This window comes from Perissodus microlepis, chromosome 3 (genome assembly GCF_051167445.1).
Source record: "Perissodus microlepis isolate ML-2025 ecotype Zambia chromosome 3, ASM5116744v1, whole genome shotgun sequence".
Classification (NCBI taxonomy): domain Eukaryota; kingdom Metazoa; phylum Chordata; class Actinopteri; order Cichliformes; family Cichlidae; genus Perissodus; species Perissodus microlepis.
Window position 1 is genome coordinate 17,472,382 of NC_140463.1, and position 25,100 is coordinate 17,497,481.

Sequence of the window (25,100 nt, forward strand, 5' to 3'; positions counted from 1 at the left end):
GGGAAAAGCTTTGTAAGCTCCTCTCTGGGTGGTGTAAACAAAGTCCAGTTTGTTATTTCCCCTTGTTGGAAAGTCTATGTGTTGTTGTATTTTTGGAAACACGCACTTTAAGTCTGCATGATTGAAATCCCCAGCCAAGATGAGAAAAGCATCAGGATGGGCTGTCTGCTGCTCACTGATGTGCTGGTACAGTTCATTCAGTGCCTCACTCCTGTTGTTGACATTGGAGGAGGGAGGGATGTACACAGCACACAGTAGTATGGCTGTATATTCCCTCGGTAAGTAGACAAAACTGTAGTAGACAATAGTAGTAATAATAATAATAATAATAATAATAATAATAATAATAATAATAATAATAATAATAATAATATTAGTAATAATAATAGTAGACAAAACTGTTACTAGGGATGCTGTGAAAGTACACAAGACTTGGCTAGGACTATCTCCACAAGTAAACAAGAGTCACACTATGTGTGCAGCAGCAAAGTCCAAAGGAAATAGCCTCCTTATCCGGCTGGGCGCGTTATTTGGTATTTTCCGGAGCAGGCACACTAGGTACAGGGTCACAGGGTTTCTCTCTGAATTACTGTAATGAAAGGTGTGTAGAGTCAATACAAGCCCCACGCAGCAGTCAAAGAAATGGTGGCAACAAAATACACAGTCTTACTTGTCTGGGTTGAAGGCGAGGCTTGGAGGGATTAAAGGTCCGAGTGAGGCTAAACCAGTTCGTGTACACTCACTGTGAGGTGTTGGACAGGGAGGCAGGCAGGTGAATAGCGCCGAGTATAGAAAGCAGACCAATGACGGGAAGTAGAGTGGTTATTGACAGCAAGATCCAATCAACTGTGAAGCTGCAGAGACAAGTAGACAGGGTTAGCGTGACAAAAACAGCAAATGGGGGTTTACCAAGCAATGACTCTCACTAACGTGGGTTAGCTGACGTTCCAGCGAGGAATGTTTGAGAACGCTGGTCTTAAGAGCCTCCCAGCAAATTACACACAGGTGCCACAAACGAGGGGTGTGGTGACTCTGCCCAGTGATGGATTTACTGACACGCAGGAAAACCCAGCACTCACCCAGACCATGACACTTTCCTTTAAACTTCATTCTGTGTTATCTAGCTTGTTACCACAAGTGTGATGTGATAAGACCTACCTTATATTTTCTTTCTTCTCTGGTCTGCTTCAGGTGTATTGATCAACAGTATGCTCCCACCTCCATCTTCCTCAAGAAAGTGAAAACCACTACTGAGATCAACATGCTAGCTACAGAAAGAGTCCTTCTGCTGCTTGTCTCACTTCTGTCTTCTTTGTTTCATTGTGAACAGTCACTTGCTTTTTCTCTAAAAAACTGCACAATCCTCTATTCTGAAAATTCAAACAATGTATCAGTTACATGTGCAGAGCGTCACCTCACTGCTATTCCAGATGACATTCCTGGAAATGCAGTATCGCTCAATCTCAGCTCAAATGGCATTTCAAATATTTCCAGGATGGATTTAAGAGGTTTATCTAAGCTTGCAGCTCTATATGTTAAAAATAATTGGATTTTACAAATTGATGATGGAACTTTTGTAGACTTGGTAGAGTTAAAAGTTCTCGACTTGGGTGAAAATTTACTCACAGCACTGACAAAAAACATGTTTCAGGGCCTTTCCAAATTAGAGACCCTATCTCTGAACAGCAACAATATCTCATTTATCTCCCCTGTGGTCTTTCAGCCCCTGGTCATCATACGTTCAGTAGATTTGAGCAATAATTTTCTGCATCAAATTAAAGCTGTTGATTACATTTTTAAACTCCCGACTTTACAACATTTGATTATTACTTATAACACGTTTAGTTCTTTTCAGTCCGATGACCTCCTTGTAAATACCTCAAACCTACTCACTCTAAGTTTGGATTCAGTGAAGAAGTTCAGCATTACAAGAGACATTTTTCCTCATCTGCAGTCTCTGGACTTGCGAGGCTGGTCCAAGGACATTGAGTGGGAAGTGTCAAACAAGACCTTTTTGAGGAGCCTAACGAGACTGCACATGAGTGAAACTTCTCTTAGCTTTGAAGTGTACAGAGCGATTCTGCAGACTGCTTACTCTCTTCAAGAATTTCAGATGGATAACATACAAAAGTGGATAGATGATGGTCTCATTGATGTTGCCTGCCAAATTCCTTCTCTAAGAACAGTTGATGTGAGAAATAGTGAAATTCGCACCATAAAAAAGAACATGCTGCAGTCTTGCTCTAACCTTACTGAGCTCAATTTATCATTTAACCTTATAAACAGCATGGCTGATAATGCACTCCAGTCAATGACACAGCTCAGAAGCCTGATATTACAAAATAATGAACTGTCCGAACTGCCAGTGGCCGTCCAAGGACTCACCACATTGGAAGTCTATGAACTTAGTTCCAATGACATTAGTGAACTTTACTGTCCTTACTTCTGGAATTTAACAAGCCTAACAATACTCGATCTGAGCCACAATCAAATATCCTATATCTTTGAGTGTGTTTTTCAAAATGTAAACAATTTGAAAATCTTAAATCTTGAAAACAACAAGATTATGTCATTTATAGATACCTTCAAAGATAAATTACAGACATTGGAGTTTTTGAATTTGAGAAATATTGATATCATGAATTTCATTCAAGGAGATTTTCATAGTCTGTCTTCCCTTCAATACTTGTATATAGACTTAGACGAGTGTGACAGTGTTGATGAAGGAGGGTTCGAAGGACTTGATAACCTCCAGATTCTTTATCTGTTAGGTGATAATTATTTTTATGACCATTTCAGTGGACTGTCAAACTTAAACACTCTGATCTTAAATGTTGTTGAAAGCCGAACCCACAACAGCTCTGAACAAAGGGATAGGCCTTTCTCAAATTTAAAAAGATTGAAGGAACTTGTTATCAAGGTTCATAGAGGATATTACGATATTTCAAAAGATGTTCTCAGTGGTCTGACTTCTTTAGAGTACTTAATAACAGAGGCATACTTCATGGGATCTTTGCACCCAGACACATTTAAATACACACCGCAACTGAAACATCTTACGATTACTTACAGCGAGCTTTCAGTTTTAACATCTGACGTGTTCTTGCCAATTCCAAACCTGATGATACTCGACCTCTCCAACAATAAACTCAGGTCTTTGGATTTTCTAGCAGAGGCCAAACTGTCGGCACTCAGGTGGCTAAACGTCAGTGACAATGAATTGTTTGTAATCAGTGAAACAGTTATCCGATCCCTTCCAGGCTTGACATATCTGGATCTGTCTGCTAACCTTTTAACATGTGAATGTTCTAATTACGATCTTATCCAGTGGATTCAAGGCAGCAAACAGACACAGGTTGTTAATGCACATCAGTACACTTGCGCGTTTCCTGTCAGCCAACGGGGAAACAAATTCCTTGACTTTGGTTTTGACTCCTGTCGGATAGATGCTGCCTTGCTCTGCTTCCTTTTTAGCTCTAGTCTAGTTGTGCTTACTCTCCTCGCATCCTTCATCTATCACTTCCTGAGGTCACACCTCACATATGCCTACTACCTCTTCCTGGCCTTTTTCTATGATAATAAAAGGAGTAGGAAGGGTATGCCTCACAGCTACGATGCCTTTGTCTCCTACAATGTTCATGATGAAGCTTGGGTCTACGGAGAGTTGCTTCCAGAGCTGGAGGGTCAGCAGGGCTGGAAACTCTGTCTGCACCACAGAGACTTTGAACCAGGTATAGATGATTATCATTAGCCTCTTTTTTTCTATTTTTCTATTTTTAGATCAATATTTAATGGAGCTACCACACAAACTCTGTCTCATCTTTCCTTTAAGCACTATTGTTGCCACTCTAAACTTGTACTGACAAAGATCAGGGTTTCACACTGTTTTTTGTTTTGTTTTGTTCAAAATGTTACTACACTACGTTTACGCAAACACAAATGGTTGATATGATGTCAAACAAGAATACCAATCACACATGACCCACAAAACAAAGTTTGAATGCTAGACTGACTATCTGGACAAGAGCTACAAACTGATCTTTAAACCTCTAAAATTAGACTTTAGATGTGCTGCTCAACTGTCAAAGCATCCTACATGTAGGAAAAGGAAATCATCAAGTTGTGTTTTGCATAAAAGAAAATAGAAAGACAGCTGTTTTTGTACTCCAGATGTTTTTGTAAGCCTTGGATTCCAGAAACTATAAAAATTAAAGTTAAGATCAGCACCAGTTATTACTCCAGAAGCTTATTGAATTGTTCTTTGTTCTCCAAAGTCTGTGACTGGAATTTAGACACTACTGTAGATCCTGCTATTCTCAAAAGTGAGAATTTTTTAACTTATAGAAAAGGCTACACATTATGTTATTCACCAGAGCTGTTTTACCTAGAAAATGTTAAAACTTGAAAAATGCTGACATGTTTGATGTGTGAGATTTTTGTTTAACGTCTCAGATTTTTGTTTTTACAGGTAAGCCCATTGTAGAAAACATTACAGAGGCCATCTATAGCAGCAGAAAGACTATCTGTGTGATCAGCCCAAATTACCTGCAGAGTGAGTGGTGCTCCAAAGAAATCCAGATGGCCAGGTATGGTTACCAACTCTTTGTCCTTACATGTAATGACATCGCCAGCTTCTACACTGATTAATCTGCGTGTGGTGTCTTTAGCTTCCGTCTGTTCGATGAGCACAAGGATGTGCTGATCATGGTGTTTCTGGAGGACATACCAGCCAAGCAGCTGTCTCCGTACTACCAAATAAGGAGTCTGGTGAAGAGGAGCTCTTACTTGAGCTGGCCACAGGCTGGTCAGCACACTGGAGTCTTCTGGCAGAAAATACGACAAGCTCTCTCGAGAGAAGAAAACCCTGCTGAGCACACGTGCCTCCGCACCGGACAGTCCATAGTCATCCACTGAAGTTTACCTGAGGTGGAAAAATCATTGTTTGTTTGTAAAAAGCAGATATTATTATTGCAAATGAGAATAAATCAGGGTATGCTTTACAGTGAGACTGACAAGTTTTTCTCCTTATCCTTTGGTATTCTAAGGAGCTTGGAAAGAAAAGCGTCTGGACTTTAAGTTGCTTGAAGATGTTTCACCTCTCATCTGAGAAGCTTCTTAAGTTCTAGGGTCAAATGGTGGAGAGTCCCAGATTTAAGCCCTGTGGGAGTGTCCCTCCGAGAGGGACAATGGACCCCCTAATAATCCTCTACCTAATCACACGAGCCAAGGTGTGAAGACAAGTGTAGGTCACCTACAAAGGTCACCTATCCTTTGGTATCTATGTCAGATTCACCCCCTGTCCTAATAATAGAACATATCAATCCACTGTAATTTTAAAACCATACATGGAAGATTATGGCCTTTGTGACAGTTGGAGTTTAAACCACCCTGATGATCAAGAGTTCACTTACTTTTCCCAAGTCCATCATTCATCATCGAGAATAGATTTTTCCCCCAGCTAGTAATTCCCTTCATCCAAATACATCAGAAACACAATTCCACTCAAGGGCACTAAGCGATCATAAACCTGTCTCTTTCAAACTCAATAAAAATAGCAACAAAAATTGACCACCTGATGGTTCTTGAACACATCTTTACTAAAAGACTAGGACTTAATAATTTTTTAAAGTCAGAATGGACATCTTTCTTGGAAATAAATGATTCTCCGAACATCTCTCCAACTTTATTATAGGAAACTGGCAAAGCTGTTTTAAGGGGCAGGATTATCTCATACTCATCCTATAAAAAGGACAAAGACAGAATTAGAAAACAATTTGGAAGAAAAAATTAAATTGTTGAAAAGAAATTGGACAACCAACCCTTCTGAAAAGCTGGTGTGTGATTTAAGAAAACACAGACTTGATTTAAATGTTTTGTTAAATACAAAATCACAGTTTCTTATACAGCGGTTGACACATGAGAAATCTGAATACAATAATAAATAAATCAGATAAATATATGGCAAACCTACTTAAGCAAAATAAAAAAAACAAGTACAGTTATCAAAGACTCAGCAGGGAAACCTTTTCACTATCTTCCAGATATAAATAATGTTTTTAGGACATTTTACATGCATCTATACACTTCTGACCATGACCCAAATATGGAAGACATTCACAAATTTCTGAGTGCTATAGATCTGTCTATTTTAACACAAGATCAAGGTACGATGTTGGATAAACTATAGCTCTAGAAGAACTATTCTTAATCAAATACTCTGTAACAAGGCATCTAGCCCAGATGGCGTCCCTGCTGAGTTCTACGAACATTTCTGGCCAACCCTGTCCTCACAATTTATAAGAATGGTTGAAGACTTTGTGATTAGGTCTAGAATTTCTCCTACCATGAAAACTGCAATGATTAACCTGTTGTTAAAACCAGATAAAGATCCCACGCAGGCAATTAGTTATGGACCATGTTGGGTTTAGATTTTATTATTGTCATTTGTATTAGGAAATATTTAACCATATATGCTTAGAGGTGTATAATCGATTGTGTAGTGATAGGATGTGTGATCTTTAACAGGCTGCAAAGGCTTGGTGTGTATTCCACACTGGAATGCACACCTACATCCTGGGAGCATGGGAAGAGGTCGTACCTTGTTTTATTGTTTTATGGCAGGATAAACGTGGCTATATCTGTTTTAGGTTAAGTGCCTTTTGTTTAGATGAACTGTTGGACTTCCAGACCAGCAGGTTTAGGGAAGTCATTTATGGGGTCACACTCTGACCACACACACACACACACACACACACACACACACACACAGTATTCTTTGTTCACATGTATACCTATGTAAGATGTTATATGTTAATGACCCTATGCATATTCATGTAACCACAATAAAAGGAGTGCTATGGGGAACCTGGCTGAGAGTCTGACGGAGGTCAAGTGGTGGAACGACACTTGGCTCCAGGCAGGTCTCCCTCATGCATGAGTAACACGAAGAACTTTGGTGCCTTGTGTCTTGCTTTTTGCTGTGTAGCAAGTTGTCCTTAACGTTCCAGCGAATAGGGTTACGCTACAAACCTATCAGACCACTTTTTCTGGTAAATACAGACATTAAAATTATAAGCAAAGTCCTTGCATCACACTTAGAAAAAGTAATTCACTACAGTTTTATATGGTTGATAATCGCCCCCAGATGCAGGAAATGGTCCCCTTTACTCTGGGGTGGAGACAAGCAGACCACCCCCGGTCCTGCAGCAGTATGGACCTCAGTCCCCGGTGTAGTATTTTGTATTGTATTAATTGTAGACTGGGATTTCTAATCAATTTCAAGATTTTTTTAAAATATCTTAGAGCAGGAGTTGTTGTGCAAGCTGACTGATCGATCCGTCTCACATTTGGCAATAGGAAGGGATACTGATTCATCTATTTTGGAGAGTGTTCTGTATATTTTAGAGAGTAATTTTAGGATTTTGAGACCAAGGAATTGTACCACACTTGTTGGTGTTTGTAATTTGACTTGATTAGGCTTAAATGTCTTTTTTACTATAGATTTAATTTGTTGATATTCTAAAAATCTATTCTTTTTAATTCCATGTTTTTTAGCTAATCTGTCCAATAGAATAAAGTCTGTTCTTTTGAATAGATGTTCCAAGAATCTAATTCCTTTACAGCTCCAATCAAGGAAGTTAATCATGTTATTGTTCTGTATTATGTCAGGTTTATTCCAGATGGATGCACATTTGAATGGGATTAATGAAGACTACATCATTTTTTAGAAACTCCCACCATGCTGTGAGAGAGGAGCTGATATTGATGCTTTTAAAGCATACACATTGTTTGTTTTAGCTAATGAATGGTAGGTTCGAAATCTCTATTGCAGGGGTCGGCAACCCTAGGCACGAGTGCCACAGTTGGCATGCGAAGGGTTAACTGATGGCACGACCATATCTGGACTGGTCATCCGGCATACCGGGCATTTGCTCAGTGGCCCGGTGACTTTTTTATTTCTTTGTAACGGTATAAACAATGAAAGGTGGTGGATTGGCCAGATGCTGGTCGGTGTGTAAAAATAACTCAGTTGTTTGGTGGTGGCTATGGGAGCTTCCTCAGATTCAGTAAAATTAGCAAGTGGTGGAGGCCAGCAGGTGGATGAGAGAAAGGGGAGGCAGGAAACCTTTCGGCTTTTCTCTCTTGCTTGTTTATCGCCCACTTTGCGCCAGAAAGAGGAAACCGGCGGTGTCGCGCTAAACAACGGCAGCACGTTTAAGCTTGATCAGCTGTTGTTAGAATGTATTTAATATTACTTTCTATTATCAGCTGATGTTTGCTGGAGCCACAGCTGTAAAAGCTGCTGGTCATGATATCGGTTTGTATATCTGGTGAGAGGAAAACATGGAGATGAAACCAGGAGATCTTCTTACTGAATCATCAGAGCTGAACAGGTGATGGAGAAACAGGTTTACCTTTTAGGTGACATGAATGAGTTGAAGGGAAGTTATGAACTGTTTCTGAGAGACAAATAACACCAGGATCCTCTTTTTTATGTAGCTGGTAGGGCATTAACAGGGAAAGGGGGACACAAAGAAATACTTTCTTATTCTCATTTAAAATGTCTCGCTTTTATTAAATAATTATCTGAAGCTTACAACCAAAGTTTTTATCTGACGTAAAATGTATAGAAATCATACATATAACAAAGAAGCAGCTGGAATCCACAGCTGTGCGTGTTCATGGAGCTGCATTTTCACCTGCTGGACATCACTACCTGACAAGTTTAACTGTCTTCAGAACATTGCAGAGGCCTTATTGACAGAATTTGGCTCTACATGTCTGTGTGAGCAGATTTTCTCTCACATGAGTGTCCTCAGGTAGCCGTCTGAATGCTGGACACTTGTGTCTATGAGTGGGAGACCAGAGATCAGAGTGTATTAACAAACATGCCATATTGGCCCAGTTTATTTTTCTCATCATTGTTGTGAGGACACCATAAATAGCATTTGCATTTTCTGTTGTACAGTTCATTTGCTGTTATGGAGTTTTTTATGGATAAAAGGTGTCTTCTTTTGTTTCAAAACAGCTGATAACTATTCGCTGATAGCTGCCAACATCTGCAAACAAATATAATTTTATAAAGTTGTTCTATATAGTGTGTAACCGTTAATATAGAGCGTTATTAAATTTATTGCTAATGCAATCATATGGCACACTGACTTCTGAGGAAATTTTAAATGGCACTCCTCATCAGAAAGGTTGCCTACCCCTGCTCTATTGCATAGTGCCTGTTCTATGTCTAGCCAGGCCCCAACTAAGAGGGTGTGTTTTAACCAATCTGAGATTAATTGTAGCCTGTTGAATAAGAAGAAGTGTTGAAAGTTAGGCAGATGTAGTCCTCCTTTATCCTTGTTCCTATGTAGTGTGTTTAAGCTAATACAAGGGGGTTTATTCTAAAGGAATGAACAAATAGACAATTCCAGAAATCTAAACCAGTCTGGTGATGGTTTGCTTGGGATCATCAAGAATAAATAATTGATTCTTGGCAAAACCATCATTTTTATTGAAACAACCTTTCCAAGGACTGATATGGGTAGTCTTCCATATAGCCAAATTGTCTTTAGCTTCCCTTAAAAGTGGGATGTGATTTTATTTAGTTAAATCTGCAAGCCTAGGAAAAACATTAATATTTCCAGATTGAAGTGGGGTAGAAGAATTCTGGAAGGAGTAATTACCGTAATAACCTCAGAGTGGTTATTACAGTTAATGCTGGGGGGGTGTTTGTGCACATGTGTCCAATATGTCTTTGTGCGCTGTGAGTCAGTAGTGGATGTGCTGATGCTGAGTGTGTTATCATATCATTTAGATATTTGTTAATTGATTGGTATAATTTGAAGTTTCAAAAAAATAAATGTTTAATTCTAGGTGACTATTCAGTCTTGTTTTGTTTTTTCCTTCAAGTCTCTGACATCTTACGTCACTTACTGCATTTCTGTTCTGCCACCTACCTTTCCTTCTCCTCCCCTTCTTTTCCATCTCCTGCCTCCTGTTTTTATGTTTTAATGGTTTTAAAAACTTTTAAAAGCTGCCACTTCTTGAAGTAAATTAGCAGCACCTGCAAAGTCACGATATAAGTGAGGGATATCAGCAAAGTCCAGAGCAGGCACACAGCAGAGCTATAGCAGAGCAGAGGGAAGCAAAAGATGGACGGTATAGACTGGATGCCAAGGAGACCCGAGATTCAGCATGGATTTGGTTGTGGAACTGGTGTTGGATGTGGAGGAGGCCTTTCTCAGTGAGACACAACCAGTGAAAGACTGATTGCTTTGATGGTTAGTACTTTAGACTCTTGAACCTGTGCACATAATCCCCAAAATTTGATTCTGTTTGTCTTGACGTGGCATTTTCAGTGGGAGAAACATTTCGTCACTCATGCAAGTGACTTCCTTGGTCTCAGCTGACTGAGGGTTTCCCAGCCTTATAGCTGAGACTGAAGAAGTGACTTGGATGTGCAACAAAACTATTCTTCTACTGAAAATGCTGCAACCAGATGCTGATTCCTTACCTGAATGATTGAGCATGCATCAACACTGGGCACATAATGCATTAGGCTTGGACTGCCAGCTTGGTTTTGGTTGTTTTTCTTTAATACCCTGGGCTTGTTTTATTGTTATAAATTCCTGGACTTTGGTTTTGACTCCTGTTGGATAGATGCTGCCTTGCTCTGCTTCCTTTTTAGCTCTAGTCTAGTTGTGCTTACTCTCCTTGCATCCTTCATCTACCACTTCCTGAGGTGGCACCTCACATATGCCTACTACCTCTTCCTGGCCTTCCTCTACGATAATAAGAGGATGAAGAAAGGTTCATGATGAAGCTTGGGTCTGCAGAGAGTTGCTTTCGAAGCTGGAAGGTCAGCAGGGCTGGAGACTGTCTGCACCACAGAGACTTTGAACAAGGTATAGATGCTTTTCATTAGCCTCTGTTTTTCTATTTTTAGATCAATATTTAATGGAGCTACCACACAAACTCTGTCTCATCTTTCCTTCAAACACTATTGTTGCCACTCTAAACTTGTACTGACAAAGATCAGGTCTGCACCAGGTCTGCAGGTCTTTCTGCACCACAGAGACTTTGAACCAGGTATAGATGCTTTACATTAGCCTCTTTTTTGTATTTCTAGTTTATTATTTAATGAGGCTAAAACACAAACACTGTCTCTTCTTTTCATTGAAATACTGTTGTTGCGAATCTAAACTTCCTCTTTTCAGTGGTACTGAAAAAGATCAAGTTTTGACACCAGAGTACCTTTTTTTCCTCTTTGACCGCACTGCAAAAAATATAAACAGTGTCTATGGTGTTAAAACAAAAATACCAATCACACGTGACCCAGCTACCACATTTTCAATGCTAGATCTAAAAATGTCAAGACTGACTGTAACAAGGCGGCCCTTAGCGGCTGGAAACACAGTGAGATGGACCAAAGCAAGAGTAGTGGAACAAAGTATTTATTTGCTATACAGCTCTCCTTACAACAACTTGTCAAGCTTCTTCACAGCACAAAAATCCACCCTCTAATGACAACTGGCAGCCTTAAATATGTTCAGCTGTCACAGACTAAACCATTATTCCACTCTCAGGTAAATTCTTAAATCCCAACCTTCCACCACAGTATACAATATATCAATTAGAATAAATAAATACATAAATACATTTTCACATTTACATATTAATAAATATTTCACACTTTACTGTTACACCAAACCCAATATTATAAAAACCCAGAAACCCAAGCACAACAAGATTCACCACACTCTCTTTACCAATGGTCTCTCCCGGAACCTTTAAATGGTGTCTGGACCCCCGGGGAAACATTTGCCCAAACACCTTGAAGAGGACACAGGCAAGAAAGGTGAGTAATCATTATCTTACAAACACTTATTTGCACCACTTTTATCCCTAGATTTCATACACACATTTGCATTAGTTTTCCTTACTGGTAAACCTTAATCACAATCTCAATCACCATTCTTCTCTCCTGACAGACAACCACCACATTCCTTGATGAGGAGCAGCTGTGCCAGATCTGAAATAAGGCTACCAACTGATTTTAAAATTCCCAATAAATAGTCAATAAATATTTAAACTTCTTGTGTGTGCAAATCCATGCTTAAAGTGCAATGCTAAATAAAGTGCTTGATAAAGTGCTTTTAATAAAGTGAAAGGTGTGCTCTAAGGTGCTATACAGATAATATAATATAAATAAATGCAGTAAGGGAGTCCTCTTCCTTACATTTCCTCCTCCCTGTCTTTAAGCACGAAGTGCTTCAGTCCTCTGTCATCCTAGATAAACAGTCAGCAACCACATTTGACTTCCCCGGCCTATACTGGACCGTAAAGTCATAAGGCTGCAGAGACAGGTACCATCCTGCAATGCGGGCATTCGCATCCCTCATGCGGTTCAACCACTGGAGGGCACGATGATCAGTCTCCAGAGTGAAGTGACGTCCCAGAAGATAATACCTCAAGGCCTCAATAGCCCATTTCATGGCCAAGCACTCTTTCTCCACCGTCGAATACCTTGTCTCCCTGTCGAGTAGTTTCCGACTCAGAAACACCACAGGCCTTCTTTCACCATCCACCTCTTGCTGAAGGACAGCTCCAAGGCCAACTCCTGAAGCATCAGTTTGCAAGATGAATGGCTTGTTGAAGTCTGGACTGTGTAGAACTGGATGTGTGCAAACTGCTTCCTTGAGGTCTCTGAATGCTTGCTTACAGTCTCCTGTCCAACGCACTTTGTTGGGGGCTGAGCCTTTTGTGAGGTCATTCAGTACAGTGGATCGCTCTGCAAAAGAAGGTATGAATTTCCTGTACCAACCTACTAGACCCAGAAAACCTCTCACCTTCCTTTTTGTTGTCGGAACTGGGAAGGACTGAATTGCTTCAATCTTTCCAACCTGCGGCTTTATCTTCCCAGAGCCAACCACGAAGCCCAAGTACTCCACTTCTCTCTTGGCTATGGAGCACTTCTTGGGATTGATAGTCAGTCCAGCCATTCTGATGGAGTGTAGCACCTTCTGTAGGTGAATTACATGCTCTTCCCAGGACTGGCTGTACACCACCACGTCATCCAGATATGCTGCAGAGAATGCTGACACATCTCTCAGTACATGGTCCATTAATCGTTGGAATGTCGCTGGTGCACCTTGAAGCCCAAATGGCATGACTTTAAATTGGTACATACCAAAAGGAGTTTTGAAGGCTGTCAGCTCTTTCACTTCTGGTGCCAAAGCCACTTGCCAGTATCCTTTACACAGATCGAGTGTTGTAATGTACCTTGCTGATCCAACTCTCTCCAGCAGGTCATCCACCCTGGGCATTGGGTAGGGATCAAACTTGGATACTGCATTCAAATATCTGAAATCAATACAGAATCTCAGGGTGTCATCTTTCTTTGGTACCAAAACAATCGGGCTGCACCACTCACTACTTGACACCTCAATGATTCCCAGGTCCAACATCAATTTTATTTCTTTCTGCAGCACTGGCACCAACCGTTCTGGAATTCTGTAGCTCTTTTGTCGAACGGGTGCATCCTCCTTCACCCGTATCTTGTGCTGAACCAGTGATGTGAAGCCTGGTGTTTCTCGAAAGAGCTGTGGGTCCATGAGTGGTTTTATATCAGCCTGCTCAGTAGGAGACAAATGAGAAAGGTCAACTGAAGCACAAACTTGAATGTTAGTTGGAAAGAACTTCTCAGTCACCTCCTCATCCTTAACTGAACGCACCAGTAACTGATAGACCGGCTCTTGTCGGCTGTGGAATTCCTTCAACAAGTTCACGTGAAATGTCTGATATTTTTTAACTCTTTCTGGCATATTCAGCTCATAAGTGACTTTACTCACTTGTCTGACGATCTCGTATGGTCCATGCCATTTTGTCAGCAACTTGTTATCGCTGGTAGGAAGCAATAACAGTACTTTCTGACCTGGAAGGAAGACCCTATCCCTGGCCTTCTGATCATACCAAGTCTTTTGATGTTTTTGTGCAGCTTTCATGTTGTCTTGCATCAATGATGCCATTTTCTCCAACCTCTCTCTCATGGTGATGACGTAGGCTGCGATGTTTTCGCCCTCTGCTTTGGATTCCTCCCAGCAGTCCTTAAGCAGATCCAGGGGGCCTCTCACTTGGCGACCGTATAAAAGTTCAAAAGGCGAGAAGCCAGTGGAAACCTGCGGGACCTCCCGGTAGGCAAACAGAAGGTATGGCAGCCATTGATCCCAGTCAGCACCTGTGTCGGAGACAAACTTGCGCAGCATACTTTTGAGAGTCTGGTTGTATCTCTCCACTAGCCCGTCCGTTTGGGGGTGATACGGGGTGGTCTTAAGTCCCTTTATCCCTAAAAGCTTATAAACCTGCTGCAACAACTTGGATAGAAAGTTTGTTCCACAATCCGTCAGAATTTCTCTTGGTATGCCTACCCTAGAGAAAAGCTGCAGAAGACAATTAGCAATGTGACGAGCTTTAATTGATCTGAGTGGGAAGGCCTCAGGAAACCGTGTTGCATAGTCACATATGACTAATATGTAGCGATGACCTGTGGAGCTCCTCTCTAAAGGGCCCACAATATCCATGCCTAGCCTCTCAAATGGTGTTTCAATAATTGGCAGTGGTTGCAACTGGGCTCGCGCTACTCCTTTGCCTGAGATCAACTGACATTTTTCACAGGAACGGCAAAACTCAGAAACCTGGACATACATCCCTGGCCAAACAAAACGGCTGCTGATCCTATTCAGTGTTTTGTGAAAAGCCATATGACCTGCCCATGGAATTGAATGACCCAAATCCATAACTTTGTTTCTGAACTGTTGTGGGAGTGCTACAGCTTCGCACTTCTCCTTTCTCTGGTACAAGATGCCTCCTTTAATCAAGTAAACAGTGTCTGCAAGACAGCTTACCTGACCTCGACTAGCCCCCTCTACCTCTGTTACCTTCTCAAACCAGGGTTTTAGAGTAGGGTCGCTTCTTTGGAGTGCACCTAAATCTGAGGGAACATCAAACTCAAGTTGGTTATTTGGCTTAGGGAACAATGCTGTACCTTTTTCCCCTGAGCCTTTGAACTTTTCTCTTCTTTTCTGAGCCCTAGACTTCCTAATCTTCCCTGGCTCCGTTTCAAGACACTCCTCAAAAAAGGGTAGTTCTTGCATCATTTCCTTTGCACTTTGTGCTCTTGTGACTACATGACAGGGTTTAAATGGTTCACCTGTCATATCTAGAGGAAGTGAGCTTCCAGATTCATCACCTAAGCCTTGAATGTCTTTCTCAGCACTCACTTCAGGGTCATAATCTGACTGATGTATTAGATCAAAAAGAGTGGGGATGTCATTACCAAGTATCACTGAATATGGCAAACTGGGAACCACAGCTACCACTAACAAGTAGGTTTGACCTCCCACTGTCAGGTAAACCTCAGCAGTGGGGTACCTGTGTTCGTCTCCATGCACACAACTTATTGTAGCCCCAACCCCACTTAGCTTTTCTCCTGAAATTATGCTAGAATGTACAAGAGTTTGGAAGCACCCAGAGTCAAGCAAAGCTTCCTCTTTACGCCCATTAATTAAAACAGGGACAGTACAAGCTGCCTTTCCTACCAGCTCTGTGGCTGGTCTTGGAACTGCACACAAAAGAGATGGTTTTGACTTAAGGACAGGGCAAAATTGTTGTGTATGGCCAAAGTTATGACAGTGATAACATTTAATATCCTGAACTGAAGAATTAAAGGATTTCTTCACATTGTGAGGTCTATGAGAAGGGAGCTGCCTAGAACTAGAAAGATTTCTAGCCTGAACTTGACCAGAACCCTGTTCACCCCCAATGGACTTACGTGGTTGGGCGTAGTGGGGCTCGCGGCTGAAGTAGGTGCTCTTGCTTCCTTTTCTGGCTGAAGTGAAAACTTCTGCGAGGCTAGCTGCTTCCTTTGCAGTCTTCGGGTCATGCTCACGTATCCAGATCTCCAGCTCTGGGTTAACCATTCTCAAAAACTGCTCCAGAATTATCTGCTCAGATATTTCTTCTACAGTTGATTTTTCAGGTTTAATCCATCTTGAAAACAGGTCTTTCAATCTTACATAAAGTTCACGTGGCGTCTCACCTGGTTCAACTTTCAGAGATCTGAAGCGGCGTCTGTAGGTGTCAGCAGTGATCTCATATTTTGCCAGAATTGCCTCTTTCACCTTATCATAATTCTCAGAGTCTGTTAAATCCATAAGAATGTAGGCTGTGCGGGCTTTACCTGTCAACAGGGGAACCAGACGAATAGCCCACTCATCTCTGGGCCATCGACACACGTTTGCCATTCTTTCAAACATAGTCAGAAAATGTTCAATGTCATCTTCTGTTGACAGAGGAAAAAGTTTTGGTTGAATTAAAGACCTGGACCCACTGGCCACTGGAATGTCTTCACCATTGAATCCAAGTTCTTGTTCTTCAGATGTTGTAGGGAGCGCTGGCGCCTCTGGTGGATCAGGCTTATCAATTACAGCGTTAACTTGTAGCTGGATTTGCTGAAATTGATGCTGCATGCCTTTCCACCTTTGCTCCTGACGTGACAAATCCTTCTCCCACTTTTGGTCTCTGGCTGCTTGAGACCGCATAAGAGATTTCACCAACCCTGTCAACTCCTCCAATTTGTCCTCAGGGCTTGTTGCTGCCATGGCCTCTAGCTCAGATGAAGCTCCAACTCCTTCATCAGGCTGCTCCTCTTGGCCTGGCTTTCTTCCACCTCTTGTCATCATCTTCTCACTGTGGCATGAGTGACACACTTCTGACACCACTTGTAACAAGGCGGCCCTTAGCGGCTGGAAACACAGTGAGATGGACCAAAGCAAGAGTAGTGGAACAAAGTATTTATTTGCTATACAGCTCTCCTTACAACAACTTGTCAAGCTTCTTCACAGCACAAAAATCCACCCTCTAATGACAACTGGCAGCCTTAAATATGTTCAGCTGTCACAGACTAAACCATTATTCCACTCTCAGGTAAATTCTTAAATCCCAACCTTCCACCACAGTATACAATATATCAATTAGAATAAATAAATACATAAATACATTTTCACATTTACATATTAATAAATATTTCACACTTTACTGTTACACCAAACCCAATATTATAAAAACCCAGAAACCCAAGCACAACAAGATTCACCACACTCTCTTTACCAATGGTCTCTCCCGGAACCTTTAAATGGTGTCTGGACCCCCGGGGAAACATTTGCCCAAACACCTTGAAGAGGACACAGGCAAGAAAGGTGAGTAATCATTATCTTACAAACACTTATTTGCACCACTTTTATCCCTAGATTTCATACACACATTTGCATTAGTTTTCCTTACTGGTAAACCTTAATCACAATCTCAATCACCATTCTTCTCTCCTGACAGACAACCACCACATTCCTTGATGAGGAGCAGCTGTGCCAGATCTGAAATAAGGCTACCAACTGATTTTAAAATTCCCAATAAATAGTCAATAAATATTTAAACTTCTTGTGTGTGCAAATCCATGCTTAAAGTGCAATGCTAAATAAAGTGCTTGATAAAGTGCTTTTAATAAAGTGAAAGGTGTGCTCTAAGGTGCTATACAGATAATATAATATAAATAAATGCAGTAAGGGAGTCCTCTTCCTTACATTTCCTCCTCCCTGTCTTTAAGCACGAAGTGCTTCAGTCCTCTGTCATCCTAGATAAACAGTCAGCAACCACATTTGACTTCCCCGGCCTATACTGGACCGTAAAGTCATAAGGCTGCAGAGACAGGTACCATCCTGCAATGCGGGCATTCGCATCCCTCATGCGGTTCAACCACTGGAGGGCACGATGATCAGTCTCCAGAGTGAAGTGACGTCCCAGAAGATAATACCTCAAGGCCTCAATAGCCCATTTCATGGCCAAGCACTCTTTCTCCACCGTCGAATACCTTGTCTCCCTGTCGAGTAGTTTCCGACTCAGAAACACCACAGGCCTTCTTTCACCATCCACCTCTTGCTGAAGGACAGCTCCAAGGCCAACTCCTGAAGCATCAGTTTGCAAGATGAATGGCTTGTTGAAGTCTGGACTGTGTAGAACTGGATGTGTGCAAACTGCTTCCTTGAGGTCTCTGAATGCTTGCTTACAGTCTCCTGTCCAACGCACTTTGTTGGGGGCTGAGCCTTTTGTGAGGTCATTCAGTACAGTGGATCGCTCTGCAAAAGAAGGTATGAATTTCCTGTACCAACCTACTAGACCCAGAAAACCTCTCACCTTCCTTTTTGTTGTCGGAACTGGGAAGGACTGAATTGCTTCAATCTTTCCAACCTGCGGCTTTATCTTCCCAGAGCCAACCACGAAGCCCAAGTACTCCACTTCTCTCTTGGCTATGGAGCACTTCTTGGGATTGATAGTCAGTCCAGCCATTCTGATGGAGTGTAGCACCTTCTGTAGGTGAATTACATGCTCTTCCCAGGACTGGCTGTACACCACCACGTCATCCAGATATGCTGCAGAGAATGCTGACACATCTCTCAGTACATGGTCCATTAATCGTTGGAATGTCGCTGGTGCACCTTGAAGCCCAAATGGCATGACTTTAAATTGGTACATACCAAAAGGAGTTTTGAAGGCTGTCAGCTCTTTCACTTCTGGTGCCAAAGCCACTTGCCAGTATCCTTTACACAGATCGAGTGTTGTAATGTACCTTGCTGATCCAACTCTCTCCAGCAGGTCATCCACCCTGGGCATTGGGTAGGGATCAAACTTGGATACTGCATTCAAATATCTGAAATCAATACAGAATCTCAGGGTGTCATCTTTCTTTGGTACCAAAACAATCGGGCTGCACCACTCACTACTTGACACCTCAATGATTCCCAGGTCCAACATCAATTTTATTTCTTTCTGCAGCACTGGCACCAACCGTTCTGGAATTCTGTAGCTCTTTTGTCGAACGGGTGCATCCTCCTTCACCCGTATCTTGTGCTGAACCAGTGATGTGAAGCCTGGTGTTTCTCGAAAGAGCTGTGGGTCCATGAGTGGTTTTATATCAGCCTGCTCAGTAGGAGACAAATGAGAAAGGTCAACTGAAGCACAAACTTGAATGTTAGTTGGAAAGAACTTCTCAGTCACCTCCTCATCCTTAACTGAACGCACCAGTAACTGATAGACCGGCTCTTGTCGGCTGTGGAATTCCTTCAACAAGTTCACGTGAAATGTCTGATATTTTTTAACTCTTTCTGGCATATTCAGCTCATAAGTGACTTTACTCACTTGTCTGACGATCTCGTATGGTCCATGCCATTTTGTCAGCAACTTGTTATCGCTGGTAGGAAGCAATAACAGTACTTTCTGACCTGGAAGGAAGACCCTATCCCTGGCCTTCTGATCATACCAAGTCTTTTGATGTTTTTGTGCAGCTTTCATGTTGTCTTGCATCAATGATGCCATTTTCTCCAACCTCTCTCTCATGGTGATGACGTAGGCTGCGATGTTTTCGCCCTCTGCTTTGGATTCCTCCCAGCAGTCCTTAAGCAGATCCAGGGGGCCTCTCACTTGGCGACCGTATAAAAGTTCAAAAGGCGAGAAGCCAGTGGAAACCTGCGGGACCTCCCGGTAGGCAAACAGAAGGTATGGCAGCCATTGATCCCAGTCAGCACCTGTGTCGGAGACAAACTTGCGCAGCATACTTTTGAGAGTCTGGTTGTATCTCTCCACTAGCCCGTCCGTTTGGGGGTGATACGGGGTGGTCTTAAGTCCCTTTATCCCTAAAAGCTTATAAACCTGCTGCAACAACTTGGATAGAAAGTTTGTTCCACAATCCGTCAGAATTTCTCTTGGTATGCCTACCCTAGAGAAAAGCTGCAGAAGACAATTAGCAATGTGACGAGCTTTAATTGATCTGAGTGGGAAGGCCTCAGGAAACCGTGTTGCATAGTCACATATGACTAATATGTAGCGATGACCTGTGGAGCTCCTCTCTAAAGGGCCCACAATATCCATGCCTAGCCTCTCAAATGGTGTTTCAATAATTGGCAGTGGTTGCAACTGGGCTCGCGCTACTCCTTTGCCTGAGATCAACTGACATTTTTCACAGGAACGGCAAAACTCAGAAACCTGGACATACATCCCTGGCCAAACAAAACGGCTGCTGATCCTATTCAGTGTTTTGTGAAAAGCCATATGACCTGCCCATGGAATTGAATGACCCAAATCCATAACTTTGTTTCTGAACTGTTGTGGGAGTGCTACAGCTTCGCACTTCTCCTTTCTCTGGTACAAGATGCCTCCTTTAATCAAGTAAACAGTGTCTGCAAGACAGCTTACCTGACCTCGACTAGCCCCCTCTACCTCTGTTACCTTCTCAAACCAGGGTTTTAGAGTAGGGTCGCTTCTTTGGAGTGCACCTAAATCTGAGGGAACATCAAACTCAAGTTGGTTATTTGGCTTAGGGAACAATGCTGTACCTTTTTCCCCTGAGCCTTTGAACTTTTCTCTTCTTTTCTGAGCCCTAGACTTCCTAATCTTCCCTGGCTCCGTTTCAAGACACTCCTCAAAAAAGGGTAGTTCTTGCATCATTTCCTTTGCACTTTGTGCTCTTGTGACTACATGACAGGGTTTAAATGGTTCACCTGTCATATCTAGAGGAAGTGAGCTTCCAGATTCATCACCTAAGCCTTGAATGTCTTTCTCAGCACTCACTTCAGGGTCATAATCTGACTGATGTATTAGATCAAAAAGAGTGGGGATGTCATTACCAAGTATCACTGAATATGGCAAACTGGGAACCACAGCTACCACTAACAAGTAGGTTTGACCTCCCACTGTCAGGTAAACCTCAGCAGTGGGGTACCTGTGTTCGTCTCCATGCACACAACTTATTGTAGCCCCAACCCCACTTAGCTTTTCTCCTGAAATTATGCTAGAATGTACAAGAGTTTGGAAGCACCCAGAGTCAAGCAAAGCTTCCTCTTTACGCCCATTAATTAAAACAGGGACAGTACAAGCTGCCTTTCCTACCAGCTCTGTGGCTGGTCTTGGAACTGCACACAAAAGAGATGGTTTTGACTTAAGGACAGGGCAAAATTGTTGTGTATGGCCAAAGTTATGACAGTGATAACATTTAATATCCTGAACTGAAGAATTAAAGGATTTCTTCACATTGTGAGGTCTATGAGAAGGGAGCTGCCTAGAACTAGAAAGATTTCTAGCCTGAACTTGACCAGAACCCTGTTCACCCCCAATGGACTTACGTGGTTGGGCGTAGTGGGGCTCGCGGCTGAAGTAGGTGCTCTTGCTTCCTTTTCTGGCTGAAGTGAAAACTTCTGCGAGGCTAGCTGCTTCCTTTGCAGTCTTCGGGTCATGCTCACGTATCCAGATCTCCAGCTCTGGGTTAACCATTCTCAAAAACTGCTCCAGAATTATCTGCTCAGATATTTCTTCTACAGTTGATTTTTCAGGTTTAATCCATCTTGAAAACAGGTCTTTCAATCTTACATAAAGTTCACGTGGCGTCTCACCTGGTTCAACTTTCAGAGATCTGAAGCGGCGTCTGTAGGTGTCAGCAGTGATCTCATATTTTGCCAGAATTGCCTCTTTCACCTTATCATAATTCTCAGAGTCTGTTAAATCCATAAGAATGTAGGCTGTGCGGGCTTTACCTGTCAACAGGGGAACCAGACGAATAGCCCACTCATCTCTGGGCCATCGACACACGTTTGCCATTCTTTCAAACATAGTCAGAAAATGTTCAATGTCATCTTCTGTTGACAGAGGAAAAAGTTTTGGTTGAATTAAAGACCTGGACCCACTGGCCACTGGAATGTCTTCACCATTGAATCCAAGTTCTTGTTCTTCAGATGTTGTAGGGAGCGCTGGCGCCTCTGGTGGATCAGGCTTATCAATTACAGCGTTAACTTGTAGCTGGATTTGCTGAAATTGATGCTGCATGCCTTTCCACCTTTGCTCCTGACGTGACAAATCCTTCTCCCACTTTTGGTCTCTGGCTGCTTGAGACCGCATAAGAGATTTCACCAACCCTGTCAACTCCTCCAATTTGTCCTCAGGGCTTGTTGCTGCCATGGCCTCTAGCTCAGATGAAGCTCCAACTCCTTCATCAGGCTGCTCCTCTTGGCCTGGCTTTCTTCCACCTCTTGTCATCATCTTCTCACTGTGGCATGAGTGACACACTTCTGACACCACTTGTAACAAGGCGGCCCTTAGCGGCTGGAAACACAGTGAGATGGACCAAAGCAAGAGTAGTGGAACAAAGTATTTATTTGCTATACAGCTCTCCTTACAACAACTTGTCAAGCTTCTTCACAGCACAAAAATCCACCCTCTAATGACAACTGGCAGCCTTAAATATGTTCAGCTGTCACAGACTAAACCATTATTCCACTCTCAGGTAAATTCTTAAATCCCAACCTTCCACCACAGTATACAATATATCAATTAGAATAAATAAATACATAAATACATTTTCACATTTACATATTAATAAATATTTCACACTTTACTGTTACACCAAACCCAATATTATAAAAACCCAGAAACCCAAGCACAACAAGATTCACCACACTCTCTTTACCAATGGTCTCTCCCGGAACCTTTAAATGGTGTCTGGACCCCCGGGGAAACATTTGCCCAAACACCTTGAAGAGGACACAGGCAAGAAAGGTGAGTAATCATTATCTTACAAACACTTATTTGCACCACTTTTATCCCTAGATTTCATACACACATTTGCATTAGTTTTCCTTACTGGTAAACCTTAATCACAATCTCAATCACCATTCTTCTCTCCTGACAGACAACCACCACATTCCTTGATGAGGAGCAGCTGTGCCAGATCTGAAATAAGGCTACCAACTGATTTTAAAATTCCCAATAAATAGTCAATAAATATTTAAACTTCTTGTGTGTGCAAATCCATGCTTAAAGTGCAATGCTAAATAAAGTGCTTGATAAAGTGCTTTTAATAAAGTGAAAGGTGTGCTCTAAGGTGCTATACAGATAATATAATATAAATAAATGCAGTAAGGGAGTCCTCTTCCTTACACTGACCATTTAGACAAAAACTGATCTTCAAATCTCTAAAAGTAGACTTTAGGTTTGATGCTCAACTGTCAAAGTATCCAACATTTGGGGAAATGAAAGTTTTACTCTGGAAGAACTACAGTTAAGATAGGATATTTTCCTTGTTTTTTTTTTTTGTTGTTGTTGTTTTTTAACCATGAACAAGGCCCTGGAGGGCCACGTGTACCCAAAGTTTTAACCAATTTGGAAACATTTAAGTGTCTTCCATATTTAAAATCTTTAAACATGAAATTCACTTCCATTGTGTTTTCACTGCATTAAAAAGCAACAAAGATCTATTATCTACACTGTTCTACGTTGTACTTATCAACTATTCAAATTCAATACAAATATAAATAGCTGCCCAATTAACAGAAGTATAGACCTCAGAATTTCAGAAAACAAAATGTACAAATTCTCATTAGCTGGGGTTAGAGTTTGATTCAGCATCAGTGTAGGCCTCAACGACTTAAAAAATAGATCTTTGCTTACGCACCACTGCTAAAAAAAGTACAACCTAGAGGGAATGGAATTTAGGCCTTACTTCAGATCCTGCTATTCTCAAAAGTGAGAATACCTTTGAAATCTTTTAACCTGTAGAAATCAGCATTTTATGTAACTTACCAGTGTCATTTTAGATAGAAAGAGTGAATTCAAAACACAATGCTTGATGTGTGAGATTTTTGTTTTTACAGGTAAACCCATCGTAGAAAACATTACAGAGGCCATCTATAGCAGCAGAAAGACTATCTGTGTGATCAGCCAGCATTACCTGCAGAGTGAGTGGTGCTCCAAAGAAATCCAGATGGCCAGGTATGGTTACCAACTCTTTGTCCTTACATGTAATGATGTCGCCAGCTTCTACACTGATTAATCTGTGTGTGATGTCTTTAGCTTCCGTCTGTTTGATGAGCACAAGGATGTGTTGATCATGGTGTTTCTGGAGGACATACCAGCCAAGCAGCTGTCTCCATACTTCCAAATTAGGAGTCTGGTGAGGAGGAGCTCTTACTTGAGCTGGCCACAGGCTGTTCATCACACTGGAGTCTTCTGGCAGAAAATACAACAAGCTCTCGAGAGAGAAGAAAACCCTGCTGAGCACACGTGCCTCCTCACTGGACACCAGAGAGTCATCCAGTGAGATTTAATCTAGGTGGAAAAATCACAGATTGTATATAAACGAGCTAGCTTCTGGTTCAGAGAGGTGAAGTTTCTGCAGAAGTGGATAAACTTGCAGTACTTCTAATGCCCAGCAGGGGAAACTCCTTTGGTTTCAATAAGGTTGCTTGTAGGTGTCTAGTGGCAAACAGCCCTATGGTGCCTTGACCTGTGACCTCAGTGGACACTTTGTTGTCTGGTGGACTTTCCTGGAGTTTATGGACTCGGTCAAAAGTGTCAAGTCTTATTTCATGTTGTTGTTTTATAAATGGACAACCCAGTGTTACCAGAATTATATGTGTATTTTTATTAACGCATATACCAAATTCTGACACATTAGCATGTTTGTTGTTCTCACCCTGTCAGGGGTAAATATACTGAATGACATTTAGTCTTATTGTAGTCACAAGACCACACTGCTGGTTTCCTTCATACTGTACGTTCCTGTTACTGCGACCTGACATTTGCTAGTGTTTGTGACCAGTGTTGGTCAAGTTACTAAAAAAAGTAATCAGTAACTAATTACTGATTACTTCCCCCCCAAAAGTAATCCCGTTACTTTACTGATTACTTATTTTCAAAAGTGATTAATTACTTAGTCACTTAGTTACTTTTAAAAACACGATTTACAACCTGAATAGGTGATAAAGCGATAGATCTTTCAGCCCAATTCTACTTTTTCTGCATAATCCATCATACAAAATGTAATCAAATTGAAAAGTCTCTTTTTAAAACTTGTTTTATTAGTTTTGATCTTTTAAAAAAATGTAATTATATGCAACATTTTCTGACTGGAAGAAATTTGTTTAACATTTAAACCTATTTTCTGCACATTCCAGCACATAAAATAAAATATTTTTTTGTGTTTACACTCATTCTTTCAAATAGATGCAAGT

General features: G+C 41.5%; 1 protein-coding gene across 1 annotated transcript; it reads left to right on the forward strand.

Moving 5' to 3' along the window:
- The first annotated feature begins 1,261 nt into the window (after positions 1-1,261).
- LOC146390257 (uncharacterized) lies at positions 1,262-24,187 on the forward strand. Its single transcript, XM_084923309.1, has 3 exons — positions 1,262-3,731; positions 23,742-23,859; positions 23,941-24,187. Exons 1-3 carry the CDS (start codon positions 1,262-1,264, stop codon positions 24,185-24,187), a joined length of 2,835 nt encoding a protein of 944 aa, XP_084779435.1.
- The last annotated feature ends 913 nt before the right edge of the window (positions 24,188-25,100 follow it).

Bases quoted from the DNA above. Each gene is read 5' to 3' on its own strand.
- LOC146390257 (XM_084923309.1), top strand. From the start codon at position 1,262: ATGCTAGCTACAGAAAGAGTCCTTCTGCTGCTTGTCTCACTTCTGTCT. The intron at 3,732-23,741 runs GTATAGATGATT...TTGTTTTTACAG, and splicing joins CCACAGAGACTTTGAACCAG to GTAAACCCATCGTAGAAAAC. The intron at 23,860-23,940 runs GTATGGTTACCA...TGATGTCTTTAG, and splicing joins AAAGAAATCCAGATGGCCAG to CTTCCGTCTGTTTGATGAGC.